The sequence below is a fragment of the Terrapene carolina genome, unplaced genomic scaffold (genome assembly GCF_002925995.2).
Source record: "Terrapene carolina triunguis isolate 2854851 unplaced genomic scaffold, T_m_triunguis-2.0 Scaffold53, whole genome shotgun sequence".
NCBI classification, from domain to species: Eukaryota; Metazoa; Chordata; order Testudines; family Emydidae; genus Terrapene; species Terrapene triunguis.
In genome coordinates, this window is record NW_020664404.1 from 791234 (window position 1) to 806411 (window position 15178).

Sequence of the window (15178 nt, forward strand, 5' to 3'; positions counted from 1 at the left end):
TGAACCCCGACTCCGCCACAGACTTCCTGTGTAGCCTCTCTGGGCCTCACTTCCCCTTCTGTACAATGGGAATACCAGTCCTGCCCTGCCTCACAGAGGTGGGGGAGAATCATTATGTTAGAACATGAGGCACTCAGCTATTAGGTAATGGGAGCCATATACGTACCTCTGCACTGAGCAGGACCCCAGTGTGCTAAGCACGGTACTAACGTATTATAGTAGCGCTAGAGATCAGGGCCCCCACATGCCAGGTGCTGTACATTCACACAGCGAGAGACTGCCCCAGAGGCCATAGAGTCTCAAGAGACAAAAGGTGGGTGGGGACACTGAGGCAGGGAGGGGGACGTGACTTGCCCAAAGTCACCGGCAGAGCTGGGAATAGAACCTGGGTCTCCTGACTCCCAGTCCAGTGCTCTGTCCACTAGGTATTCCCGGCATCTCCAAATATATGGCTTAAACTAACGGACGAGACTAAGGAATCTCTCCAAGCCTAAGTTCTTCCATGGTCCCGTCTCTATAGTATCTGAGCATCTCACGTACATAAATGAGGTTGCTCTGCTAACACTCCCTGTGCGCTAAGAAAGTGTTCTCCCTATTTGTGCAGAGGGGGAACTGAGGCACAGAGAGACCCAGGGCCATATTTTCAGAGACACTGAGCAGCCGCAGCTCCCCTTAACTGCAGCTAGCTCAGCATATCTGAGAATCAAGGCCTAAGGTGATTTGTCCAAGATCACGCATGCGGTCAGAGGCGCAGCTGGGAGCTCCCCCCCACCCCCGATTCCCACAAATATACAGCCTGATTCTGCAGTCTTGTGCTGTACAGATACCTTGGCAGGGACTGCGAATTCTTCACCTTGTTTTCATTTTAAATGTTTCATTTCTGGGAGCAATTATGCAGCCTTGTGCAAGCGCGCCTTGCTTGTCAGCTCAATAAGGACAAAGAACATATGTTAGATCGTGGGCTGCTTGCATGGATCTTCCACAGTGTAGTGTGTGTATAGTGCCGCAGTTGCCGTTTGCAAGGTGTTGGGACAGCTGTCCCGTGTGTGTGTTGTGGGGGAAGAAGGGAATAACAGAAGGCGTTGTTGTCTGCATGATAGTAAAAACATAACAGGGGGCTTTTGCTTAAACCAGTGTTTTCCAAAATGAGAGCACAAAGGAGACTTAGGGGGGCGGGGAGGGTATGGACGGACCTCTCCATTGTTCTCCAGGGTCTCAACTTTTCTTTTTTCTTTTTTTTTTTAAAGTAAGTCTCTAGTTTTTAGACTTGAGAGGGAAACCTTCAAGGTGTGAACTGAGTGTAACCGATGGCGAGATGCCTGCCTGAATTTGCAGAGAGCCTGAAACCATTGCTCAGATGTGCGAACTGCCCCATTTGTTCCAGTGGGGGCTGACTCAGATGTCAATGGTGATGTGTAAGAAAGAAGAGGAAGGACCGTATGAAGATTTATGCCAGTGGTTCCCCGGGGGAATGTGAGAGGGTTGCAAGTGGGATGCGATTGGTTTCATTTCCTTGTTTGGGGCGTGGGGAGGACTCAGTTTTCAAAAGTTTGGGAAATACTGGGTTCAACCCCAGGGTCTGAACCTGGGTGGCCCGACAAGTTAGAATAGGGGGTGACCACCCTATTTTTTTGTGGCTAGACGCGGGAGGGTAGTCCTGAAAGTTTTGTTACAGAGGGGAAAGGGTGTGTGTGTGTGAAACTTTTATTTCTTTTGTAACAGAGCAACTGTATGTTAAAGGACGAGACCCACGCATATTTTTAAAAATCATTTTGAGTGAGTACGCCCTTGCGCCAGATTCTGTGAGCAAATGGGATTTGTTTCCACACAGAGGCCAGGCAGGGGTGGAATCCGGGGCCGTAAGCTTGGAACTTACAAGGTGTGTGTGCGGGAGAGAAAGTTTCAGAAAGTGATCAGCCTGTGGGAACAAGGGCTTAGAATGGAAACTCTTATGCCGCTTTAACTCTGGGCACTGGTGCAGAGCATTCACGAGGCGATACCATGTGCTTCCCATGGCTGGTTGGCAGTGAGCCCTTGTTACTGTTTGAGGAAGCAGGATTCTGTCTTTTTACTGCGGAGGCAGCTTGGAATTACCCACGCGGGACTCTGACCCGGGCACTGGGGTTAACACCCTGGGCCCCATGGCCCCAAATAACCATGTTCTGTTTTAATGGTATCTCAGTAGCCCATTGCTGAGACCTGCTAAGACACGGCCTCCTTGTGCTAGGTGCTGCCTGTTCACGTAGCGAGAAACCGTCCCCGCCCCCAAAGAGTTTGTGCTCCAAATAAACAAGGCCAGGGAAGGTTTATTCATCTCCTGGCCTGTGGGGGTGAAGTGCCTATCCCAGGTCTCCTGCATCCCCTTTCAGTGCCCCGGCCACAGGACCTTCCCTCAGCTCTTCAAGCCCTTTGTGGGTGTTAGAAAAAGAGGCTGTGATGCCCCATTGATGCTAGAGAAGAAGCCTGAATCTCTTTGCCCTTCTGTCCAGCTCTGCTCCCTGATTGCTTTACAAAACGCCAGCAGGTGCCGCCAGCAGGTGGAACAAATGGGACTTGGAGGGAGTTCAGAGCCAAGCCGTCAATGCAATGATTAAGGGGCTGGCGGGATTGACTTAATCTCCCCTCCCCCCTTATCCCCTACCAGTGCCTGGCTTTGGAGGAGTGCAAACACCAAGAAGGGGTGGGTTCTTTGGCGTGTGTAACCCGTAGGAGGGATGGGATAGAACTAACAAAGGGGAGTGTCGGTTAAGGTCTGTTAAGCTGTGAAGTTGTATCCCAAGGGACGGGATGGCGTCTCTTAAGAGCTAGGAGAATATCGTAAAGGGGAAACTTGCTCTCCTTGTGTTTGACTCTGTATTCTAGGTATGGGGGCGCTATTGTACATGCCCTGAAGAGCTTATCGTCTACATAGGCAAAGCATAAGGAGAAACCGAGGCACGGATTGGGGAAGTGACTTGCCCAAGGCCGTACAGTGAGTCAGTGGCAGAGCCGGGGATAGTGCCCAGGTCTCCCCCGTCTCAGTCCATCCTCCTGCCTGCGGGGCTTCCCTCTCTTTGTCCTGCCCTTATGTTCCCAGGGGTTGGCTTTGGTTGGTGGAGCCAAGCACGGGCTGGGACATAGCATGGGGCAGGCTCCCTGCCTCTGTGCTCCGGGTGCCGTTGGCTGGAGACGCAGTTTCCTGGTAGAGATTGGCGTCTCCATGTGAGAGCGAGGAGGGCGTGGGAGGGAAAAGTCAATTGTAACGATATTGGAGCTGAATTACAAAGAGAATAAACTCTTCTCCTCAGGGCTTTGGGCGCATTGACTGCTGGGTTTTTTTCCCTCTCTGTGCGGTAGACGAGCTGCAGAACAATTGATTTCTCAGCCGAGGAGTTAGCCTTTCCCCTCGAGAGGTCTCCAGTTGTGAAAGGAGTTTTCCTCTCGCGGGGGATCTGTGGCCCAGCCTTGCCCATCTCCGGCTAAGACCATCTCCCAGGCAGCGAGCCAGAGGGCAAATTCAGAGGCTCGTGAACTCGTCTGTGGGGAGTTAATGTGATTGCTTGTGCTTGACGGTCTACCTGCAATGGCCATTCAGGGCCATTGTAGGGGTCCCTTATACAATCCCCCTCTTCACCATAATGACCTCCGCCTTCCTGGCCTTAGTGCACTGTTGGCCAAGGCGTGGTTTGCCTCCCTCTGAAGCATTAGGTGTTGGCCACAGGATTTGGCCAGGCCATTTCATGGACAGCAAAATGTCCGTTCCAGGCGATCTCTTCCTGCCTGAGCAGCGCCTGGGTGGCTCTATAGATTGCAGGCCCGCAGTGTCTGAGAGCAGGGCAGTGCTGTGTGTACAGATGGGAAACTGAGGCAGAGATCTAAATGACTTACTCGAGGTCCCACAGGGCCTCTGTGGCAGAGCTGGCATCCCGGAGTAGCAACTGAACTGCTGGGCAGCCCTTCCTCTCAGTGGTGCTTCAGGTGATGAGATTTCTCCTGGTGCCTCCTCGTCTCTCACGCCAGCTGGTACCCTCTTGTCTGTGTCTTTGCAGCTCCCCTTTGAACGCTGCCCTCCGTGGACGCTGCTGCTTTTCCCACCAGGGCTGCTGGTCCCAAGACCCCGCACCCACCTGTGCTTTGAGATCGAGGCAAGCCATGGCTCTGACCCAGCGGGACTCTGCCGCCCGCATCCTGCTGGCTGAGGAGAAGTTGCTCCAGAGAAAAGTACGGGATCCCTTGGAGGGAGGGTACCGCTCTCCCTGCCGGGGCGGGAGGGAGCTGTAACCCAGAGGAGGGGGATAAAGGACACCGAGTGTCACTCCTGTGTATCCAGATGGGACTGGCACTTGGGATCTATTCAGATCATAGAATATCAGGGTTGGAAGGGACCTCAGGAGGTATCTAGTCTAACCCCTGCTCAAAGCAGAACCAATCCCCTGACAGATTTTTGCCCTGTCAAGGATTGAACTCTCAACCCTGGGTTTAGCAGGCCAATGCTCAAACCACTGAGCTATCAGTGGGAGTCAGAGCAGGAGCGATCCTAGGGGCTGCAAAGGCTCCAGAGCCTGCGGAGAGCGTCTGTGTTATTGCAAGAGGCACCACATGACAGCGAGTGCTGAAAGCCTTCGGTCTCACTGGCTGGATGGGTCCCCAATCCAAGGCTCATTCTGTTTCAGATGAGGGCTGAGATTTTCTACGTTGCCTAAGGGGTTTAGCGTCCATGTTCCCATTCAAACGAAGGGGAATTGAATATCCAAATCCACTTGGCTTGGCAAGCCTCATTCTTCACACCTAACAACCAGGGTGAGCGGGATCCTCTGAGACCAAAGAGGGGGCAGCAGGCCTGCTGGGGCCCTGCCAGGGAATGAATTTCCCTGGGCCAGGCCATTTCCACCCAGAGGGGACAGACGAGTTGTCCCACAACGTCCTGCGGCAGGGAGCCTAGAGTGCTGCCGAGGGTGCCGGCTGCTATGAACCATGGGCTATGTCCCCAGAAGTCTTTGTGGCTGGGTGCAGCACCAGCATGGGGAGGGATAGCTCAGTGGTTTGAACATTGGCCTGCTAAACCCAGGGTTGTGAATTCAATCCTTGAGGGGGCCATTTAGGGATCTGGGGTAAAAAAAATCAGTACTTGGTCCTGCTAGTGAAGGCAGGGGGCTGGACTCGATGACCTTTCAGGGTCCCTTCCAGTTCTATGAGATAGGCATATCTCCATATATCATGGACAGGAAACGTGCCCGCAGCACACGGAACCTAACTGCAGCTCTGCGGTGGGGTTGCGATCTCTCAAGATCGGGGGTAGCCAGGTGACTCCCCCATGATCAAAGCTAGGCGGCAGTGAAGACCCAGCCAACGTGATTTAGGAACCTGTCTCCTGGAAAGGCGATGGGGCTGCAAGCTTTTATTTCCCGTGCTGGGGTTTCGGGTGGGCGGGAGGTTGGAAGAAACAGGCTTTGTTTCCTCTCTTCCTCAGATGAAGACCTGGCCTTCGGGCTTTGGGGTGAAGCTGGAGATCATCACCCCTTTTCTGGGCAAGTACCGCCCGTTCATGGGGCGCTGCTGTCAGACCTGCACCCCGAAGAGCTGGGTAAGGAGGGGAGATTGGAAGAGGGAGGGGATCAGCCTGGTGGTGGTTGGTGGCTTCTGCTTTCATAAGGGCTTACCCCTAGAGTTGGTCCCTCCTGGGCAGGGCTAGGGCAGATTGGCAGGGGCAGTTGTCTGTGAATCTTGTGCCATTGCTACACAGAAGCCTCCAGTCTCTGGGTCTTCCCAGCTGCCACCTTTCACCAGCACCAAAGCAGATTCTGGCCTCTGGGCAGCACCTGGTGCTGTCGGCAGCTGCAGGGCAAAGAGAGAAGGAACTCGCCCTCCCAACGCTGGCAGGGATGGAGGTTTCCTGGGTTATCCTTGGCAGAGGAGTGAATTCCCAGGGGGGGCCCTGCTATTCAGGGTGTGTTTCTACTAACGGCCGTGCCTCTGATTGCTTTCAGCAATCCTCCTTCCACAAGCACCTTCCCTCCCTGGGCTTTCACAATGTTCTCCAGGTGACAGAGGAAGACACCAGGTGAGTGTTGGAGGGGGCTGGGGAAGGGGTGCAGGGTAGGAGAGGGTTGGAATGGGGCGATTTTCTGGGCACCACTCTTCTCACGTTATCTCCACGCTGGAGATGTGATCTGAGCCCAGTCCTGGCAGCCAGGACTCCTGGGTTCTATCCCCAGCCCTGCACGGACTCGCCGGGGGATCCGGGGCTGGTCGCTTCTCCCGCCGAACAAAAGCAAGAATAATATTCATTTCTCTACCTCACTGGAGTGATGGGAGGATTCATAAGTTAGCCTCACTTGCTAATTAGTCTAATAACAAATCGCTTTAAGGATTGTTTGTAAAGCCTTTTGAAAGCTGCAGGCCCATCAAGACTAAGTGTTATTAACAGCGGAGAGGAGAGTATTTGATTCATTCCCATCCGCCCACCCACCCCAATTTCATGTAACAGCCGCAGCAAAAGGGGGCTAGAGATTCAACCGAGTAGTTAGTTGTTACCAAAACGTGTAGATTCCCACTCTGGTGTGGAAGGTTGTATTCAGAGATCAGAGTTTTCATTCTGATCCCTTCCCTGGGACCGGCGGTGGTGAAGCACTGGAATGGGTTACCTAGGGAGGTGGTGGAATCTCCTTCCTTAGAGGTTTTTAAGGTCGGGCTTGACAAAGCCCTGGCTGGGATGATTTAGTTGGGGTTGGTCCTGCTTTGAGCAGGGGGTTGGACTAGATGACCTCCTGAGGTCCCTTCCAACCCTGATATTCTATGATTTGTGAAATGCTTACAAAACATTTTGGGTAGGGCTGCCCAAGCTGTTTCTAGCCCTGGCAGTTTGTGTGACTGAGGACGTTAAAAACGAGGTGATTCTGGTTCCTTTCCCCTGCACTCTCATGTGCACACACTTGAGAGTGCAGGGATCTGGATGTACGCACAGTAGCGTAGCTAGTGGGGTGCAGGGGAAGCAGTCGCTTCCCCCGTCTTTCCAAAAGTGGCCGGAGGAGCGGGGGAGGGGGGGGCGAGGGGGCGCGGCATGCGGCCCGCAGTGCAGCCCGGCAGCCCTAGCCAGAGGAGCGAGGGGGGGGTGCAGGCTGGCGGCCCGCAGTGCAGCCGGCAGCCATGGGGGGGCATCCTGCAGTGGGGACCCCCCACACCCATCTCCAGACTGCGCCCGGACCCTGCCGCGGGCCGGAATCACAGGGCTTGCTCGCGGCACGAGCCCCAGGGCTCCCGCAGGGACGGGCAGCCCGGCTGCAGAGCCCAGCCGCTGGCCACGGAGTTCTTCAGCTGCTTGATGAGCAGGAAGAGCAGGAGGCCGAGGAGGAGGCGCAGGAGGAAGAAGAGCGCCAGGTAGAGCAGCAAGTTGAACTCCCACCACGCCATGCTGCCGCTGCCAGGGGAACCCGGGCGGGAGGAGGGAAGTTGCTCAGTAGGGGAGTCTCTTCCCCCCGCACACACGCTGGGGATGCACCGGCAGGGCAGAGCGGGGGCGGGGCATGACAGGTGGGAGGGTTTCCTGGGCAGGGCTTGGCCCGCTGGCTGGAGGGCGAGCCGCTGAAACACGCCCAACGCAAAGTGAGTCCTAGCGCAGTAAAGAACAGCTGCCTGGACAGGGGCCCGCAGGCTGCAGCTCCCCGCCCACCTCGGCGCGTCCGAGCCCCTGGGCAGCGCTCGGTTGCTGCGGGAGCAGGGGCGAAGGCATCCCGAGCTCTCGTCCCCCCCTTCTGGTCATCGTGGTGCAGGGGGCGATCAGTGAGGGGCGCAGGCAGGTGTAGCGCACGAGAGGAAGCTCCAGCTCTGACCCTCCCGGACGGACCGACGCTTCGAAATGATCCACTAAAAACAGTCCCGGCTTGCTGCGAAGCCCCCCAGGCGGAGCTGCTGGCTCTGGGGCCACGGAACAAAGGGCAGCCCCAGCCAGGGGTGGGTCAGGGCCGCTGGCTCCGCTCACATGAGGCAACTTCCAGGACGGGGAGAAATCGCTGTGCTGAACCTTCTCAGTGTCACTAGGCAGAGCCAGGCTGCAGCTGTCCGGAACAATTTTGCATTGGGAAAGAAAGTCTTCGCAGGCTCATCGCTGTCAGCTTTTGGGGAGGGGGCAGGTTGCCCTTTCCTCGGAGTCCTTTGGTTTCTGTTCTGGCCCCTCTCATAGACTAGACACTGGACCAGCTGGCCCCCTGAGCTGGTCCAGGATAGTTCCTAGATTCTGAACAGAGATGATTTTTCTTCTGGCCTCAGTGTAAAAGGGGCCCTGCTTAGCTTCAAATCTAAAGGGTGGGCATTTAATCACTCCACTGCCCTGATTAAGCTGGGATACAGTGAAAATGATTCATAGCCTGAATGGCTCCAGGTGGGCACGGCCGGAGGAGCGGGGGTGGGGATGGGCGGTGCGGCCGGAGGAGGAGCCATGGGGGGGTGCGGAGCGGCCGGAGGAGGAGCCAAGGGGGGCGCCTTTTTTATGTTTGCTCCCCCTCCTCTTAGAAGCTGGCTACGCCACTGCGAACGCATGTCCAGATCTTCGGCTGATGTCAGTCATTGGCTTCAATGGAGATTGCTGGAGCTCCCCCGATTTACGCTGGTGGAGGGTTTGTCCCCTGATGTTTAACTCTCCAAATGCTGATTTTGGAGCATGCGACAGCTCCTGTCAATTTCTGTGGGATCCATGTCCGTTCAGCGCTCTTGCAAATGGGGTCACCGTGCTTCCCGCTGCTTGAAACCTCACAGCTCCAGCTTTCGAAAGGGTTTAAATAATTCATCTCGCCTCGTAGCATTTCACGAGTTACGGATGCTAAAACCAGGTGGGCGACGGGAACGCAAGATAGTAACCAGACGTGTGTGATGTTTAGTGTCTGATATCTTGTCAGAGCCATGGGCAGGTGAGAAATGGAACCTCTGTCACTGGGATTCCAGTATTTCTAGTGGGGTTCAGTCGTCATTTCTTGCCCTGGTGACTTGCAAAATGTTGGGTATTAACGAAGCCCTTTCGTCTCTTAGCATTCCCTGGTACTGATTGAGGACTGGACGCCTGATTGGAGATCTGATGCCATCAGGAATCTTGCATCAGTCTCGGGTGATGTTAACAGGACACTGGCGTGGGTCTTGGTACAGTGAAGTGCAAAGTTTATATCAGGAACGTTTGCCCTTCATGAGATCCAAAGTGAGAGCGGGGAAATGCCTTTTCTCTCCCCGCCAATGCAGGGACATCCTGGATGTTCTCCTTTCCTAGAAGGAAGCTCCGAGACCTGTGGTTTCATGGTTGAGAGAGAGATCCCTAAATCAATACGGTTTTTAGATGTTTTTAGCATGGGAGCGTCACTTCTATACATACAGGCACTTGGTTTTTCTCTAGCTCTTTTCCTCCTTAGATCTCAAAGCACTTTACCAAGTACCATTAGCCCCATTTTACAGATTGGGAAATTGAGGCGCAGCGGCCACGGTGTCCATAAATGACCAGCAAACTTGGGGCCAGCTCAATTTTTGGGGCCCCCACCTTGAGGCTTGTGAAAGGGGCCTAGTTTTGAGAGGACGGGTGTTTGGCTCTTTGTGAAAGTCAGGCCCAGAAATGAGGAATCTGCAGTCACAGGTTGGTTTTGAAAAACTTGGCCAGAGAGCTGAGCTGATTCAGCAGGCTAGTGGCAGAGCAGAGACTAGAACCCAGGTCTTCTGGTTCCCAGTTCAGCGCGCGATCCACTCGACCATGCTACGGTAAAAGTTATCTCAGCTATCATTTGGCTGGAGGTCTGGCAAGTACCAGTGCATTAAGGATTAAATACTGAGATTAGACTTGTTCCAACATGCGCTGACCTACGTCAATCGTTCCCGGAAGGGAGGACGTTGCAAAGGAGGGATGGGATTGTTAAAAAAATGAAACACTTGAACGAGGGGACATGTCCAGGGACTGATCCTACACCATTAAGGATAGGCTCCCAATGGGGAAGCAGTGTTTCCTAGTGGGTAGAGAAGTGGCCTTGGATGCAGGAAACCTGGCTTTGTTCCCAGCTCTGCCACTGGCCTGCTGTGTGATCTTAGGCAAGTCACGTCCCCTTTTGGTGCCTCAGTTTCCCCATGGGGATAATGATTCTGACCTCCTTTGAGATCTACATATGAAAAGTGCTATATACAAGTGCTTACAAGTATTAGTAGTACCCTGGAAGGATATACCTGGATTATGGAATGCATGTAATGTATCACATGTCCATGGGTTCCGTAATTACCTAGCGAAGTGTGTCTCTCTCTCTAGGTACAGGGGCTGGCTGGTAAGAAGACTCTGTTACCTCCTTGCGATCCTCGAGTGGAAAGTTGATTCTGAGACCCCGCGAGATCTCCAGGAGAGAATCTTCTGCAGCAAAAGGTATCGTTCCTCATGTGAGAGCAACCTGAGGTTATTTACCGTACGGGCTGGCACTGGAGTTTTGCTCTTATCTCCCCTCCTTTCTCAGCTGTTCCCCATGCTATTCCAGCCCTATGTTTGGATCCTGCCTCCGGGTCTGTGGTGTTCTGACTGCAGCCCTTGTCACCTTCAGAATAAAGTAGAACTGAGTGCAGGATCCAATGACATGGGGCTATAAACCTCAGGCCAGGGAGGGCATCTGAGTAAGGACTCCTGGGTTCTATTCCCTATCCAGCAACTTATGCCCTCTCCAGCAGGACGCCAGGGCTGTGCTAACTGTTAGGTGGGGCTGGTTTAAAAAATTTTGATCAACATTTTTTTGAATGGAAAATTGGTTTTTTGATTAACTGAATATTTTTGTGAAAAGTGTCTGCTTTCCTTGGAAAAGTTTTATTTTTGTATCAAAAATCTGGATATTCGAAAATTTGAAATATTTTGCATCTGAAATGTCGCTGTGGTGCCTCATAGGAGTTGTGGTTCGGTTACCTCATGCTCCTATCCGCCTCCATGGGACAGGCGCTCTGGCTGGACTTCAACTCCAATGATGCACCATGGCAGTGCGACTGCCAGGATGTCCCGCCTCCAGTCCCCAAGCAGGGACACTGGTGCATCATGGGAAATGTAGTCCAACCAGGGAGCCAGGCCTCTAGAAGAGAATAAGAGTGTGGGGTACCTGAACTGGCCTTTTGTGGGAACTCCAGTCCTTTCTTGACCTCTAGCAGACGTGCTGGTATAGACAGGGGCCCCTGCTACTTGTATCCTGCTCAGAGCATCTCTGCTCAACACAGTGGTTCAGATGTTGATGGCTGCCCTGCCCTAGTGCCCTTGCCATATTTAGGCCTGGCAGAATGTGTGTTTTTATTTTTTTTATCATTTTGATGGCTAATATAATGTTTATCTTTAAGCATTTTTTTTTTTTCAATTTTGGATTGAGTTAAATTTTCCCAGTTGCTGGAGAGAGAGTGCAAGTTGGAGGAAAATCCTCCATGTAGAGAAGGCACCCAAGCCAGGCGACCTAGAGTCTAGTCCTGGCTCTGTCCTTGAACTGGGCAAGTCACTTCCCTTTGCCTCAGTTTCCCCATCTCAGAAATGGGGAGTCATAGCTCGAAGGGATCAGATACTGCTGTGACGAGCACAGTGTAAGCGCCTGAGTGCAGTAGCGGGGCTACGAACACGGAACAAGAGAGGCATTGTCCACTGTCCAGCATGGCTCACTCTGCTGTTCTACACCCAGCCCGCAGTCTTGGGCTAGTCTCTGTACCCTATAGCTATGCTGGGATGACTCCCATGTGGACACGCTTATTCGAAATACCATGGCCTTGTTTCCGTTCAGCTTATATGACTTTGGGCACATATACGATTTTTCAGTTTTGAGCCCTCCGCTAACCTGAAATAAGTCTATTCTGAACGGGCGTGTCCAATCACGGGGAGTTATACTGGTGTAACGATACCAACATAGCTTATAAAGCCAGAAGGGACCGTTGTGATCATCTCGTTTGATCTCCTGTTCAGGGCCGGCTCCAGCTTTTTTGCCGCCCCAAGCGGCGAAGAGGAAAAAAATAAAGCCGCGATCGGCGGCACTTCGGCGGCTGCTCTACTGCTGCTGCTTCATTCTTCAGCGGCAATTCGGCGGCAGGTCCTTCCCTCCGAGAAGGACTGAGGGACCCGCCGCTGAAGACCCGGACGTGTCACCCCTTTTCATTGGCCGCCCCAAGCACCTGCTTGCTGCACTGGTGCCTGGAGCCGGCCCTGCTCCTGTTTAATACAGGCCAGAGGAATTTTCTGGGTTAATTCCTCTTTCATGTGAGCGTATCTTTTAGAAAAATAGGTATCCAGTTGAAAAATGCCAGTGACAGAGAATCCACCACAAACACTTGATAAGTTGTTCCAGTCGTTAATAACCCTCGCTGTTCAAAACGTACGCCTCCTTTCTAGTCTGAACTTGTGTATGTTCACCTCCCGACCCCTGGTTCTTATTATCTCTGTCTGTTAGGTTGAAGAGTTCTTTATCAAAGGAATGCTGGTACATTTTCCAGTGTAGACAAGCCCTTGCCCTGTGCCTCTCTTCCCACATGTACAAGAGAGAATTAATGGGCCAGAGTCTCTCCTGGCGTAACATTAGTGGATCTGTGCTGTTTTACGCCCGCTGAATTTCTGGCCCACTGTTTGTAATGTGTTTTGTGAGCCTCTGATGACAGGCCCTGTAGCAGGGGCAAAGAAAGATTGCGATATCTCAGGAATATTTTCACAAAGGGCCCTCTGTCTATACTGATGTCCTACTCTCATCTGCATTTATTTAGCACTTCTCTGGCATTTCCCCCCCCCCGCACTTACTCTGATAAATTACGAGCTGCGAGTTTGTCTTTGATGTCAGGCTGAGAGGTTAGATGACTAAAACAATGGTGCAGAAGTTGAACTGGTGGGAGCGGTGCGCTGGGAAAGGCGTTGTTCTGATGATTCGCTTTTCAGCCCCGAGCTCACAGACAGGGGAGCAGTCCTGTAGACCACAGAGGCACGTGATAAATTGAGTTTATTCAGTGTCCTCTAGAGTAGAATCTATCAGTGATGATATCACAGCAGCACCTAGTGGGCCTCACTGAGATCCAGACCGCATTGTGCTAGGAGCTGTACAGACACAGAACAGGAAGATGGTCCTTGCCCCAAATTGCTGACAATCTAAGTATAAGACAAGAGACAACAGGTGGAGACAGACCGTCAGGGGAATACAAGGAAACAGAGACATTAGTGGTCAGTCTGATGGGGCCGTGGTGTGATCATTGTGGTTTGAGCGCCTTTCACAGGGATGGTGCTACCTCCCCAGCCAGTAGGTGTATCCCTTCCCCTCACAGGGTGCCGGATAGGGACAGGGAGCTCCAGATGGAAACAGCTGTCAAGAAGGAAAATGATACTGAGTGTTTAGTAGCAGCAGAACTCCTGGGCACCTGTCAGTTGCAGGGAGGGTGTGGTTAACTCCCTGCTCCAATCTGGCCGCTTAAGAGACAGCGTTGGGCCCAAGCCTGCTGGATTCAATGGGGTCCCCACTGACTGCCAGGGGCTTTAGATCAGGCCTTTCCGGATGGATGCTCCTTTCGCAGATGGGTCAGGAAGGAAACGAGCCAGCACCAGCGTAGCGACAATTGTTCTGAAAGCGTTGATTCAGCCAGGCTGATCCTGAATCCTGTGCTCTGTGTCTCTGTCTGGTCTGCAATACGTCCCCTTTGGGCCTGACGCAGAGCCTATGGGACAACACCCCGGGCTTTACCTGCCCTTTGGCCGGCAGCGAACTGCAGTCTGTTGTCTGGGGAAAGGCAGACAGGCCGGTGCGGGGGGGAGCCCGGTGTGAGCAGAAACCTCAGGGAATGTTTGGGGAGGCAGAATATTACTGACTGCAGCTGGAATTTGGCCAGGACATTGGAGTTAGCCGCCCTGCTCTTGGAGAGCTTATTCATTGATTTCTCATCTGACAACAATACAGTGTCACCCTAAATCTGTCCCCGCCTGGACTAGAACCCAGATCTCGTCTGTGCCCTTTGCTCTGCCCGCCAGAGACGCTGCGGCTTTCTGATCGCTGAGTTTTCCTGGGCTTCCCACCCCAGCCTTGCTCAGGCTGCATGAGATTGCAGTGTCTCTCCGGCGTGCAGCGTAACGTGTCCACGATCTCGGCTGGGGTCTCTCCTTGCCGCCCCTGATAACCGTTAATAGGGTGTCAGCGGCTGGCTGTCCTTAGGCTCTAGTTGCTGGGATGCATTAGGCGCTCTGAATAGCATATTAAATCCTGCGGCTTTGCTTGGCGTTCTTGTTTTTCACCTGCTCTCCCTTTCTCCCCAGGGTGCAGGATGTCATGTCTCTGGAGGTCCCGCAGGCGAGAGGGGCTGGCTCCGTTCTCAGCAAATCCCCGGCACAATGGAGGAGCGAAGTGCTGAGCATCCTGGGCCAGATTCAGTCTCCTCTCTCCCTTTTCATACTGAGGTACGTCCCCCTCTCTGCGGAGAGGCCAGGCAAGGGCTACAGGGGGCTCTGGCACCCATTCTGCTGTGTTTATGGAGCAGCAGCAGAATTTTCCGAGGGGGCTGGTAATAGAGACCAGGTTCTCGTCCCAGCTCTGCCATGTACTTGCTGTGTGTAACCTTGGGCAAGCAAGACTCTTGTGCCTCAGTTTCCCTGTCTTCAGGACGGAGAGAGTGACACAACCCTTCCTCGGCAAAGCGCTCTGAGATCTAGGCCTGCAAAGCAGCAGAGCGGTGATTAGAGCGATGGGTCTGGCCCCGTTCCTCCGCACGAAATCAACCCGCCCGGCAGAAAGCAAAGAGTGTGTGAGTGCATTCTGTGCCCGCCTGCCCTGTGGCTTGCTCTCTGAGGTGCCTTGCAGTGACGCGGTGGTGGTGATGGCAAGTCAGGTCCCTGCTAGGAGCCTGTGTGTGTGTGTGTTTGTATTTTAAGTTTTTTGCCGAGTCGGGGATGTTTTTCCTGTGTTTCAAACTTAGCTGGTGGTTGGCTGCGGTTGGGTCCCTGGGCTGGCGAAGTGGAATCCCTGGTGAAGAGGGTTTGGGATCGGGTGGTGGTTCAGAGATATGTTCTGGTCAAGCAACAACACACAGCTGTGCTTGATGGTCCCAGGAGAGGTCCAGGACTGAAGTAGCAGGGGGCTGCGGGTCGCGATTGAACGGTACCGATGGAGCTAGGGGGGGAGGGGAGCCCGGGGCTGGGGTACCAGAGGGCTGCAGGTTGGGATTGAGGGGTACCGATGGGAGCTAATGGGGAAGGGAGCCCAGGGCTGGGATC

The 15178-nt window shown here is 53.5% G+C and overlaps 1 protein-coding gene across 1 annotated transcript in view; it reads left to right on the forward strand.

The window, feature by feature from the left end:
• GPAT2 (glycerol-3-phosphate acyltransferase 2, mitochondrial) overlaps nucleotides 1–15178 on the forward strand; it is a 47763-nt gene that overhangs the window by 10421 nt on the left and 22164 nt on the right. Inside the window, exons 2-6 of the mRNA XM_024211608.3 lie at nucleotides 4029–4200; nucleotides 5450–5563; nucleotides 5967–6040; nucleotides 10247–10357; nucleotides 14225–14365. Of these exons, the coding sequence (XP_024067376.1) occupies nucleotides 4132–4200; nucleotides 5450–5563; nucleotides 5967–6040; nucleotides 10247–10357; nucleotides 14225–14365 (509 nt within the window). The 5' untranslated portion in view covers nucleotides 4029–4131. The remainder of the gene's footprint in view (nucleotides 1–4028; nucleotides 4201–5449; nucleotides 5564–5966; nucleotides 6041–10246; nucleotides 10358–14224; nucleotides 14366–15178) is intronic.